Source organism: Haliotis rufescens, unplaced genomic scaffold, assembly GCF_023055435.1.
Source record: "Haliotis rufescens isolate VD_foot unplaced genomic scaffold, xgHalRufe1.0.p SCAF_4, whole genome shotgun sequence".
NCBI classification, from domain to species: Eukaryota; Metazoa; Mollusca; class Gastropoda; order Lepetellida; family Haliotidae; genus Haliotis; species Haliotis rufescens.
Genome location: NW_025964112.1, coordinates 49,177,132 through 49,190,311, shown reverse-complemented (window position 1 = coordinate 49,190,311; position 13,180 = coordinate 49,177,132). Strand labels below are relative to the sequence as shown.

The following is a 13,180-nucleotide window of genomic DNA, read 5'->3' as shown; positions in this document are numbered from 1 at the left end:
TATAGAGTACCAGTGTGTGAAAGTCTCAAAATATTGCTGGCCAGGTTGGATAGCTATCCTTCAAATTTACTACCCAGTTTCAAATTTCAGTAGCTTAAAAATGAAAATGTTTATTTTTCGTCCCCACAATGTTTGAAATGGGAAGTCAAAGTTAGTTAAGTAACACAGCTTGTGATTGAACATGATTGGATAAACTACAAATTACAACCAATAAAAACATTTATCTACAGCACTACAGTCACTCAAACAAGATGAAAGCAGTCAACTCTAATCTTGCAACATTAAAACATTACAGACATAAATTTTATTATTCTTTTATTTTTTAGGGTCGTATTGATCTACAGAAAGGGGAGTACATTTTTAATCAACAAAGGTGTGCATAAAAAAACTCATTTAATTTCAGAAGCCAAGTAGGGACATTTCAGAATCTTTACCCTGACCGAAATTTTGCACACTGGCTGGTACTGTAGTTTCAGTTCACTGTCCATGTTACAACTAGTCCACCTACATCAAGAGCAAAGTTGCCCTGCTCCTTCTTCCCCACAGGTGTATAGACTCTCAGAACGACGCCATCCGCATCCTTGCCCTCCACGTAGTCGTAGTCCCCCACGATGAAGGCCAGGAGGTATGTGGACATGACCGGCGTTCTGTCATACTCCACCACACGCCAGTTGGGGTCCTTGTCTGGGGTGTCAGACTTGACAGGCTGCAGGGCAAATACATTGTGTCACTAAGCTATCTCTGTAGATCATGTGAGCTCAATGAAAATGTCAAGAGAAGATTCGATTTTTTTAATTTTAGGGGAAAATAGTAAGAGGACAAAGTCATCAATATCCCCTGCAGTGGTAAATACTTGTCATGAATACATCAACTTGTAATATTGATTGCATGTCAAATGTAATGGCATCAAAAGGCACCAGATTACCACAAAACCTATCTATGTGCCAAGTTTGGTGAAGAAATATTGTACGGTTTTCAAGATCTGCTTCAGAAATGAGCACTACCATCATTTCCAGTCTAAGTCAAATTTGTTGCAATCTCATTAAAATCAGATCTTGGTTCTCGCTGCCGCTAAACAAAGATCTGAGGACATCCCATTACGGGTCAAGTCAGAACGACCTTTTCGCGTACTTTGACCAACCACTGAAATGACAAACATCAGCCAATTAGAAAGCAGCTTTCTCGAGCTTTACAGTACTCGTTTCAACCTGGCGACATCCATTTCAGAATACTCGTGAAAAATATGCTGGCACAGTTCTCGATTAAAATTTTGAAAACTGAACAAACGAACATTCCGGGATGTCTAATATATGGTTGAAATTGTATGACAGTACTTCCCACGTACTGTGCAACGCCTTCTCTGTTCAAATGTTTGTCCCAGGGAAGCGAGAGATAGACGATAATTTTGGCGGAATCAGTCGTAGGGGCTGTAACTGTCATTCGGAATACCCCTTGTTAACGTTTTCGAGGTTGCATGATGAGAAAACACATTCCGACTGTCACTTTCATGATCTGGTAAGCGACGCTTTGATTGGTTGGATGAAAGGTCGTTCTGACGTGACCCGTAATGGGATGTCCTCAGATCTTTGTTTAGCGATAGCAAGAACTAAGATCTGATTTTAATGAGATTGAATGTGTTGCTATGGAAACTCGAAAAATACATTTATAAAAATTCCCAACTATCAAAAGGTACCAGTTCACCCCTTGACCTATCTATGTGCCAACTTTGGTGAATATCACCAATATTGCACTGTCTTCAAGATCTGCCCCTGGAAGCGACATCTTGCAAGGATGGACGCATGGGAGGACGGTGTCCATTTTAATACCCCTAGTAAAACGCGTTACAGGGGACAATAACCATAATTTTATACTGCAACATTTCCTCAAAGAGGTATGCTCAAAGAGTATGACATATCAGCTACTTAGTCAAAAGATATGTGTTCATTTGCATTGTAGCTTGATGAAATGTGTAAATACAATAGTTGGTAACTTCAAAACCCATCTTACCATATTGCTGAGAGCTACTTTCTCCTTGGGCACAACAAGCGTGACGTCGAATGAAGCCTTGACTGCTGGCTCATCCCAGCCAGGGAAAGCCCGCCGAGCATCTGTGGCCTGGAATAAATGTTGCCAAATATTACATAGTTCACACACATCACATTTCACGAATCAACACACGGTTAACCTGCAAAAATACACTCTACCATAGCAGCGGTAGAAACTAAATTTCAGTCCACTAGTCCTTATAATGATAACATATAGCAAATCCCTTAAAATGGCAAATTTCTACTTGTCCTTATGATACCTCAACTATTGGGCAGTTTGGCCAGGACTACAGGACGCTGCCTCAGTACAATGTGCCAGTATTCAACATACTGTCATCACACTACAGGCGAGTGAGTTGTGTTCAACGCTGATTTGATATTTCCGTTATTATTCAGCATGTCATCTCAATGTGAACGAAAGCCCAAACCGTGTGCTACCATAGTCAATTACTGGAAGGAGTATTTTCAATGTGCAGCATTAAAATATAGAAGATGGAATAATGTTTGAACCTCAAGCTTATTAACATAAGGAGGCCCCTTATAGGTCATGTGAGGTTAACTTTCCATTCAGCCAATCAACATAGAGATTTCTAATTTCTCAGAACCAGTGAGTGAGGCATTCAGAGAAACATTTCTGATTTCTGTGTCTTAAAAATGAACTCAACAGGCTGTTCCAAATTCAAATAATAAAGACCAAGCTGTTATAAGGCTCTGGATACTTTATACACCAACATGACATTGAAGTCCAAAAGGGAGTTTTTGTAGTGTTTGTGGGTTTCCTTTAGTTTAGAATCAAAGTGGCAAGAAATTAAAGAATTTCAGAAAGCTGACATCTAATTGGCTCAAGAACCCACATATCCTACGATTAGATTGGGTTGTCAAACTTTGCTTGGCGTACCTTTGACATGACCTCCTATTAACATGATGGGATGTGAGTCAGATCTTCATGCAGAGAGGTATTGCAACAAAGTAAAATGAGCATCATAACAGAGTTATCAATGATTACCTCAAACTGTGTGACAGCTCCAAACCTCTCCTGCCCATCAGGCATGGTGTACTTGCTTCGGTAGAAGCCTTTCATCTTGTCATTAAGCTCCCCTGTGTAGCTCACCTTCAGCACGCCTTTACCTGGCTGCAAACAGTGTAATTGCATGTCATGACATTCAATAGTTCTGGCCGGGTGAGCTAAATTGTCAACACTCAGAAGATTTACTGAAATGTTCGGTGTCTGAGAACAACAAGCCTGGTAAGGCATTATATACCTAGTCAATCTTGAAAGTTGCAGGCAGCATTTGTAAATACAAACAAGAAGTGCAGTTCATGCTGTTTGAAGCAGTGATTAGCCACAGAAATTCAGACTTGGACTGAAACTATTCTCTTGCCAAGATCACAATCTTCTTGTCTTTTCTCTCTCATTTTCTTCTGTTGAGTGTTGTCTTTACTTTTCTAAGTCTTTAACATTTCTCATAAATAAATATAGCCAATGATACAACGTAAATCATGAAATTAAAAAATGTCTAAGGAGGTGAGGTGAGGTGAAATTGGGTTTAATGTCACGTCCAAGATTATTGCACTTATATAGCGACGTGCATGCATGTGTGTGCGCTTGTACTAGTCCGGACTGATGCCCATTTATAGTGCTAGCCCACTGAGATACCATGCCACAGCTTAACATAAATACCCCACTCAGACACAGTATACTGTCTCCGAGCACACCAGTCCTTGTTTTAGCCCCTTAATGCCGAGCGCCAGACAGGGTAACAACAAGTACCATCTTTTAACGTCTTTTGGTATGACGCGGCCGGGGATCGAACCCCGGACCTTCCGCTCTCTGGGCGGACGCTCTACCACTAGACCACGGAGGCGATTTAAATGTCTAAGGAACTGGTCATCTATTACTTCATACACCACCACCACCCCTCCTCTCTTCATAATAAATGAGCCTAAATACTGTTCAAATTAACAATTTTATTTTAAAAAATAAAACCATGAAACTTTTATCACTCCATCCCACCCATCCCTTAAAAAAAAACGGCAAGGCCCTAAATAATGTTCTAATTTTTTTTTAAATTAAAATAGAACCGCCACACACACACAGGTTTAGATAACTAAATGTACTTTTTGTTTTATATAGCTTGCAATTGATATATCTTGCTTCATGACACATGTCTAACACAGTATATATTTCATTTAAAAATGTGCACACTTCAGTGCCAAACTAACATATTATATATACACCAATCAATACTGTATTGTTTAGTTATTCAAATTTATAAGACACACTGGACTTGAGAATAACTGGATCTGGCTATGACCATTTTACATTTAAAAAACGTTTTAGTATATTTAATGAACATTTATATTCATGTACTAGAACTTGTTTTAAAGGTGCATATATTTGGTCGTACCACATAGTGTGTTGTACTTACAATGGTCCTAAACATATTTATATTGAAGAGGTCTTAAAACATATTGCCTGTTGATCAAACCAGAAATAATATTCACTCACTCATTTGCTAAAGCTGTCCTGACTTATGCCAGTTTTATACTGCAAGCCCACTGAGATACCATGCTGCAGTTTAACATGGATACCTCAGCTCACTCAGATCAGAAAACAGTATATTGACTCCGAGCCGACCAGTTCTTGTTTTATCCCCTCAATGACGAGCACCAAGCAGGGTAACAACAAGTACTATCTTTTATCATCTTTTGGTTTGACAAGGCCATTGGATCGAACCACCCATTTTCCACTCTCCTGGACGACGCTCTATCCACTACACCACACTGTGCAGGAGAATGAATACTATCAACAGACACAGGAAGACTCACCTGAAGGGCTGAGGGGAACTTGAAAGTGGCGGTCTCCGCTTCCTTGTCCACCGACACCTCGGCCGCCACGGACGTGTCTGAGAGAGAGAAGGGGTAGACACATGGAATTTCAACATCATGAACATTATATGAACATCACAGAAAAATAATCCCAAAACCAGATTCAAACTTAGATCCAAAGAATGCAGTACCGACAGTCAACAAAGCCTCCACAAGCAATCCAGAGGAGAGTTGGATTTAATGCTGTTTTGAACAGTATTTCAGTTAAATCACAGTGTGACAGCTAAATGCAGAAGGAAGATAAAACTGACGCAGGTCCTAGATTTCTACCACTGTGGTGAAACCGACCTGCACTCTGACAGTGCTGTTTTGTTTGGTTAAAGCAACACTCAGCAATATTCCACCTATATGACTGTGGTCTGTAAATATCAAGTCTGGGCAAAACAATCCAGTGATTGACATCATGAACATCAATCTACACAATTGGGATACGATGACATGCATCAACTAAGTCAGCGAGCCTGACCACCCGATCCCGTAAGTCATCTCTTACAACAATATGCTTTTTGCATATTTACTCAAAGTTTCTTCTCCGATATATATTTATAATCAATTGATATATAATTGATTATCAATCTTAAGATTAATATCGAAAGCCAGCCCTAATCTGTATGCCATGTTAGAAATTCTGTACATTACTGATTTAAGTGATGAAGGGTATGACACTTAACAAATGAAACCATGGTAGCAGGTATGCAAGACAGGAGCGTAACAGGATGGAGATAATTCACAAGATAACTGAGAATACTATCATAGTTACTATGCAACAAATACACTATGAGGCGAATACGATTCGTATCACGAATATATATGGTAATGAACACGAAAATTAATTCATGAATAAAATTATAAGTCAGTAGTTGATGTATTATTTGTTATATTCAGTGAAACATTAACAACATAAATTATTTGACATGGTTTGTTAATTTTCTATATAATACATTTATATACTGCACTTGTCCAGGTACTTAGTCTTAGTATCTGCTCAAATGCTACAATGACCATTGACCAAATTTCTGTCAAATTAAATATTATAAGAGCGTTGTTTTTGAAGAAATCTATGCATATCATATGTTCTTATGGATGTTTTAGGTACAGGATATGTAAATGCACATGATTACATATTCATAAATATTCGATTCCAGTGGCCACGAATAACAAATTCAATTACGAATGCATACGGTTCAATTCACCAAATACGCGACTTTTCATATCTCACCTCCACTTGCATAGGTAACTTCATTGATAGTGATGTCAAGTGAATTGACAGTCACTGTGTCTGTCGAAGCCTTCACCTGGAAAATATTCACTTCTTGCATTATTATCCCTTGTCAAGGTCTGACATGGAAGCATGGATGGTCGTTGAGAAAACTAACAAATTGGGGCCATCCTCAACAAGTTAAAGGACAAGGTAAGATATGAGCCTGTCCGGACCCACACAGAAGCGCATGTAGCACATGTGGTGGTTCCACAGGCAAGTGACTTTGTTCGTAATGTGCTTCTGTTCACCAATCAGTAAAAATGGGTACCCGGTGGGATGAGATGACATTTGACTGTTAACCTTCTAGCACCTGATAAGGCAACTCAGGTTGTATACTCCACAGGGAGCTGAGAATGGAAATCAAGTGCACACTGATCCAGTGACAAAAGTCACTTAGCCATATTAGTGTATTTGACCTTGTCAGAAGTCCAAAGCAAGCAAGTGTAACATAGAAATAGGTTCAGATAGAGGTCAAAAGTGATGCAGGTCTCATAAGTTTACCACTTTGATGAAACCAACGATCATAGGCATTGTTCTGACAAACCAAAAAACAGGATTTGAACCCCACAATCAAAGGTTTTGGTGCACCCAAGGGACACATCTGTGCACAGAGAACTGCGGAGCCTCAAACAATTGGACCCCCCGTGCCCCCTGGGGAGTGTTAATGGGTATGATGAGGTCATTTTTAAACTGGCTATGATTGTTTTGAACCCATGCTACATTGCAATTTATCCTCATAGTTCAAGGTTTGCATGTTGCTTTGTATTTGGTTGTTTAATTCTACACTCCACAATATTTAAACAATATGACGATATGTTTGCAGTCGTGTACCCAGTCAAATTCTACCCTGCTTCCACAAATCCAAGTGGTAGGCCTATAAGGTATAAGCAAAATGGTCAAAAAATAAAGAGGTGTGGTACAATTAAAGCTGGATAAGAAACTGAAAAGGCCTACATGACATTTATAACAATACCTTGGTACAATCGGCTTCAATCATGTAAATATAACAGATCCATGATATTGTTTTATTTACAATTAGGCCTATGTACAAATGAGTTTTAAGTCATTTAGTTTCACAATTTGTACTTTCATTTTCACTTTTATATTTCAATGAGAAACATATTTTTTCATTACCTCAACATCTATTTCTTCCTGACCCTGAAATACAAATGCGTCTAGATCTGGTTTCAAACGAATGTTGTAATTCGATGGAACAACATCGGTTGGAAGACGTTTGAACTCGCGTTTTTCCGGCATGGTGCTGAAATTCCTAGCCAAAAGTGTCGACACGGATCTGACAAGTTTTGGAGTATGGAAAGTCGCAAGACGACACGTATGTAGCAAATGTAACGCTGTTGATGTTTTGACTACCCGGAAATGCTGCCGTTTTGATCTTGTCTGTCTATACAGAAAATGCAATCTTCTGTTTGGTTCTAAACCTTCTCTGAAAATGACAGCTACGCGACGGAGAGACGACCACAATAATCTAGGACCACCAGACACAGACTGCATCAATGTCTCCTGTAGGCAAGGGGAGACAAGGCTAATGTTGTCATGTATCGAGCGTGACTGCGTGAAAGATGTCACTGCACGTGGTAGCGTCAGGTCAGAATGAGGTTGCCGGATGCTGTTTTCTCAAAAACATATCTTTTGTGAGAATGTATTTCTTTTGGACTTGCCACAATATGAACATTTACGTAATATTAACACGTCAGTTTACCGAATTGACGCACCATTTAAAATAAATATAATTAATTACTGTTATGTTTTGAACCGTGGAGCATGAAGTCTCTCTCGAGTACTTGTTTCACTACCAGTGCCAACGTAGGCTTCATATGCACGTGTTGTTTTATGTTATTTATATAACGTATATTTTAATCCAAAACAACAATATAACTACCGAATCAGGTCTGGCTATCAACACTTTATTCGCTCCCAGACAAACTTTATAATCTAGTAATTAGTCAAGCACACACTTATTTATTTATTTATTTATTTATTTATTTATTTATTTATTTATTTATTTATTTATTTATTTATTTATTTATTTATTTATTTATTTATTGTTTTAGGGGGTCAACAGTCCACGCCTCTCCGTTTTCATCAGAATAAGTAGGATATCTATTTATGGTATTTATATACATGAATACAACAATGCATTTCATACTAAAGGAAAGAGAAATCGAGGACAGGGTTACTGCGCAAGGACATGATTTAATGAAAAGCTGATGCGACGTAAACATTCGCTCACTAACCGAAATGGGGTAACAAACAAAATACAAATATTTATGTTGTGAAATGAACGGACTTTATCTTGAGATCACATGTCGCTATCGCAGCGCATCCTTGATCATTTAGTGTAACATATCTCCCGTCTGAACTCATAAATATTTATTGTAGTAGAAATTAAGGAGATACATTTCGCTTATCGAGGATGTAATTTAATATAATTTGTAAACAAAAGTGGAACGCAATACTTGATCGTTAATACTAGCCTTTATTAAACTTTCAAGGTAAATATGTCGTCTTAAATAGGTCTGCCTCGAGAGCTGAAGATCGGTGGTTCAATCCAGCGCGGCATACCAAAATACGTTAAAACATGGTACTTGTTTTTTCACCGCCTTAGGGGATAAAACAAGGACTGGTCGGCCCGGAGTCAGTATATGCTGAGTGAGTGAGGTGTCCAAGTTAAACTGGGGCATGGCATCTCAGTGGGCCAGCACTATAAAACCGGCATTGGTCAGGGCACGGTTCCACAAAGTGATCTTAGCGCTACGACTATCGTAAGCCAGTGTTAAAGTATGGGAGTTACGATCACCTTAGCGCTAAGATAGCTTTGTGGAACGGGGCCCTGGACTAGTACAAGAAGCCACGCGCACGTGCACACACACTTGCAAGCACGTCGCTGTAAAAATGTATTCATCTTGAACGCGACGTTAAACCCCATTCAACTCGGCTCAACTCGCTTTAGCTCAACTAAAGGTGATGTTGTCATGTTGTCAATAGTTTTCATCCCCGGTAACAAAATAAAATATATATTTGTGCCACTTCAATCGCCCAGCTCGTAGGGCATAAACATTACTGTTTGGGGCAATGAGTATTTTACGTACGCTTCCACTACTAATCGATATTAAATGATGCGACAGGAAAAGGTCTTTCATTTTCAAAAATGCACGGAGCTTTAAACGATTTGATCCCCCGGTTTGGATCAGAATAGTTCTCGAGCGACACGGTTGTCGTTATTCCTGCACCATGACCGTGGAATATATTTATTTTATGAATAAAAATCATCTAGAAATGCATACAAAAGCAAGTCTAGCCAGCTCAAGCTAGCTCTGTTCCACAGCATAGGGAATTATTTTTTATTTTTAGAGTCAAGAAGGATATTGTGTGATATAAGATTTCAGAGACTAAATGTTAGTCTAGGTTGTCGTGTAAGAGGCGACAAGATGGATCGAATGTTGTGGCTAGGTGGTCTGGTTGATTGCATGTCATGGTAACCTGGGGGCGTGGGGCGTTGCTCATACTATCAATCACGGGTTTGTCTTGTGCATCCTCGATTGTTATCAGGCCTCCGTCATATTGATTAGATGGAATATTGCTAAGTAGGGTACAGAATAACTGACAAACCATACGCTAATTCATCTTTAAATATTGTACACCAGTTTCTGAACACACGCACGCGCACAACCCCCAACGTTAGAAAACACAAACCTCGGGCGAATATATTGCTTCTTTGGCGATTCCTTAGGGACCAGTTCAAAAGTCGGATAAAACACATGCCTAAGTTTAGGGTTGGGCGGATTAATGGCCCTTTTTGTTTTCGAGCGAACAAAATCAACTTACCTGATTTCTTAATGTTTGATATAGTAACCGAACTAAACCGATCCTATTTTCATTCAATGCTGTTGTCATTAAATACATCCAGTCTTTCCTAAAGGTAGGGTTGTATCATCGCCGGCAATAGCCCATCTAATGTAGTGTGTAATATATGGTGACAGATTTGATTATAAAAAAAACTGCAAATGATTGTCAACACTTAGTAGATATACTTTATTCCACAAACGTTCCGAGAACAAACAGGGCAAACCACAAGAATGCGCGACAAAAGAGGCCACTAAATTCAACATTTTCAGAATTACGTTGTTTTGTTGTTGTTGTTGTTGTTGTTTTCTGTGTTTGTTGTTGTTGTTGTTGTTTTTGTTGTTGTTTGGGGGGTTCATGTCTCAAAACTTCAGGAATTGAGTTTTTTAGTCACAACTTCGAACTTTTGAAATGGTCCCTTAGGACATCTAGAGCACCGCATTTCTCCGTTTAGAGTTGCGTCCTATATTAGCGACAGGATCCGCTTTTCAAGGTTTAGTCCCGGGGGGAGCACTATAACTGAATTGTTTGATAGGCATTACTATCACTGTCTATAACAGTGTCTAAATGTAGATTATGTACCTCTTATATACCCGTGATGGCAGTGTCCAACTGTTAAATATGCACCTCTTATATACCCGTGATGGCAGTGTCCAACTGTTGAATATGTACCTCTTATATACCCGTGATGGCAGTGTCCAACTGTTGAATATGTACCTCTTATATACCCGTGATGGCAGTATCCAACTGTTGAATATGTACCTCTTATATACCCGTGATGGCAGTGTCCAACTGTTGAATATGTACCTCTTATATACCCGTGATGGCAGTGTCCAACTGTTGAATATGTACCTCTTAAATACCCGTGATGGCAGTATCCAACTGTTGAATATGTACCTCTTATATACCCGTGATGGCAGTGTCCAACTGTTGAATATGTACCTCTTATATACCCGTGATGGCAGTGTCCAACTGTTGAATATGTACCGCTTATATACCCGTGATGGCAGTGTCCAACTGTTGAATATGTACCTCTTATATACCCGTGATGGCAGTGTCCAACTGTTGAATATGTACCTCTTATATACCCGTGATGGCGGTGTCACCATGTTGTCAACATTGCAACCGCCGTCTATTGAGGTAGTCTAACTATAGATTAGGTACCTCTAATATACTCGTGATGGCGGTGTCGAACTGAAGATTAACAAAGCTCTTAAATAGCTCGAACGGGTTACATGCAGTCATTGTTTTATGCATCGATGCATATGCTATCGATATATCGTGTTTTCATACGCATTGTTTTGTGTTTGTGAAAAGACATGTTAATCTGAGGTGTCGAATGGATTACCTGATCTTAATCTTATTTTGACAAATCAAAATCAAGCATTCACCAGTGTCGTGGCACAATTTAGCGCGACAATTTCGGATCAAGGTCGTTATCGCGGGGACATCAGTTTGTACATTAATATTTTAATATAGGATACAATCAGATAGTGAGTGAGGGAGTTGGGTTTAACGCCACTTTTAACAGTATTCCAGTTATATCACGGCGTGTCAGCTTAATGTGGGAAGAAAGCCCGAAGTGATGCAGGTCTAAGACGGTTACCACTTCGGTGAAACCCAAGAGCACGGGTATGGTGCTGACAAACCTAGAAACATAATCGGGGCGAACCGGGATTCGAACCCACAATCATAGGTTTCTGGCGTGGCCAAGGGACGCAACTCGGCACAGCGAATCACGCCGCCTTTGACAACTTGGCCACCCGTGCCCCTCAATAAAATAGATGTACGTCATAACATTATTGGCTGCTTGTTTAGTTTTCGAATATTCCAATATTTCTGTTTATAACGTGGTTATCATCATAATCATATGCATGTATTTATCGTGTGGGCATACATTTTAAACAAGGAAGGAAGTAAAGTACATTTTATTTTAATATTTCATTTTCATACCATGAGTACCGAAACATTCCTTGTCGAGTACGCAGAAGGATATATATATAGACCAACGAAAGTGACCCTGAGGTGTCACCACGTGACGTGATATATGATTGCATAAAACTAAAAGGAAAAAATGATACATGGTAATGTATCGTACATTCTGTTTTGATTTAAACATATTTTATTCAGATTGAAATGGATTGGGAACAAGTTATCCAACTTAGGACTCCTTCTCCAAGGTATTTACAAAAGCTTGTACAGTAAATCATATACAAGGTAAACAGAAAAGAAGATGAGTGTATAGATAACAAAAGACATGTACAAAAGAGAGACTAATATATGTACATTATAGTGTTACCCAAATCTCTTTGTATGACTTATAAACATTTGCACTGCTTTAAAGATATGTTGATTTTCGATAATGGACAAACATTCATTTCCGTTTAACATCAAACTTCAATCTAATTTAACATTTTTGTTCACGGCGTTCTGTAAAATGTCCCGAATTATTATTAACATAGTTTTTCTTTAGTGGACGTACAATGGACACTTGAATAAATAATGATGTGCGTTTTTACATGGATTACCACATTGACATATTGGATCACATTTTATCTCTATTCTGTATAAATCATAATTTAACTGTCTTTTCATGTATCTTAATCGAGTATGATAAACATTCAACTTTCTAACACCATAGGAAAAATATGGAGATGAATGACTTGCTCTTTTTGTATGTATGTCTTGAATTGGGATGTAGATGTACAATTTCTGCCTGCTGCAGGAATAGTGTTCCATAACCTTACAGTTGATGGAATAAAAGAACACGTTGAGTGTTTTAATCTAGTATATGGAATCTCAATATTGTCTGAATTTCTTAAATTATATGATACATTTGAACATTCTGTTCTGGTTAATCACTGGGTATGCATGCTCTATTACGTCATAGACCATAAATACACCTTGATACGAGGCTCTTGTACATCACCCCGTGAAATTCCGTGTGAGGAAGGACATAATGTGATAAAGAGAGTATTACCCTCGCGTGTTTCCGTATCATAAATAACATATATTACAAATGAAAATTCTGTATTAAAAATATTTATTTTGCTCGCCTAAGGCTCGCATACAATTCTAATTCCTATTCGAGCCTAACTATAATGAACTGCGCTGATGGAGT

The 13,180-nt window shown here is 38.7% G+C and overlaps 1 protein-coding gene across 1 annotated transcript in view; it reads right to left on the bottom strand.

The window, feature by feature from the left end:
• Nucleotides 1-7,803, bottom strand: part of LOC124151563 (puromycin-sensitive aminopeptidase-like) — a 34,744-nt gene extending 26,941 nt beyond the window's left edge. The window contains exons 1-6 of the mRNA XM_046524086.2: nucleotides 7,330-7,803; nucleotides 6,154-6,229; nucleotides 4,875-4,951; nucleotides 3,052-3,177; nucleotides 2,008-2,115; nucleotides 509-706 (exon numbers count right to left, since the gene is read on the bottom strand). Coding sequence (XP_046380042.2) covers nucleotides 509-706; nucleotides 2,008-2,115; nucleotides 3,052-3,177; nucleotides 4,875-4,951; nucleotides 6,154-6,229; nucleotides 7,330-7,707 — 963 coding nt within the window. The 5' untranslated portion in view covers nucleotides 7,708-7,803. The remainder of the gene's footprint in view (nucleotides 1-508; nucleotides 707-2,007; nucleotides 2,116-3,051; nucleotides 3,178-4,874; nucleotides 4,952-6,153; nucleotides 6,230-7,329) is intronic.
• Nucleotides 7,804-13,180: the final 5,377 nt, after the last annotated feature.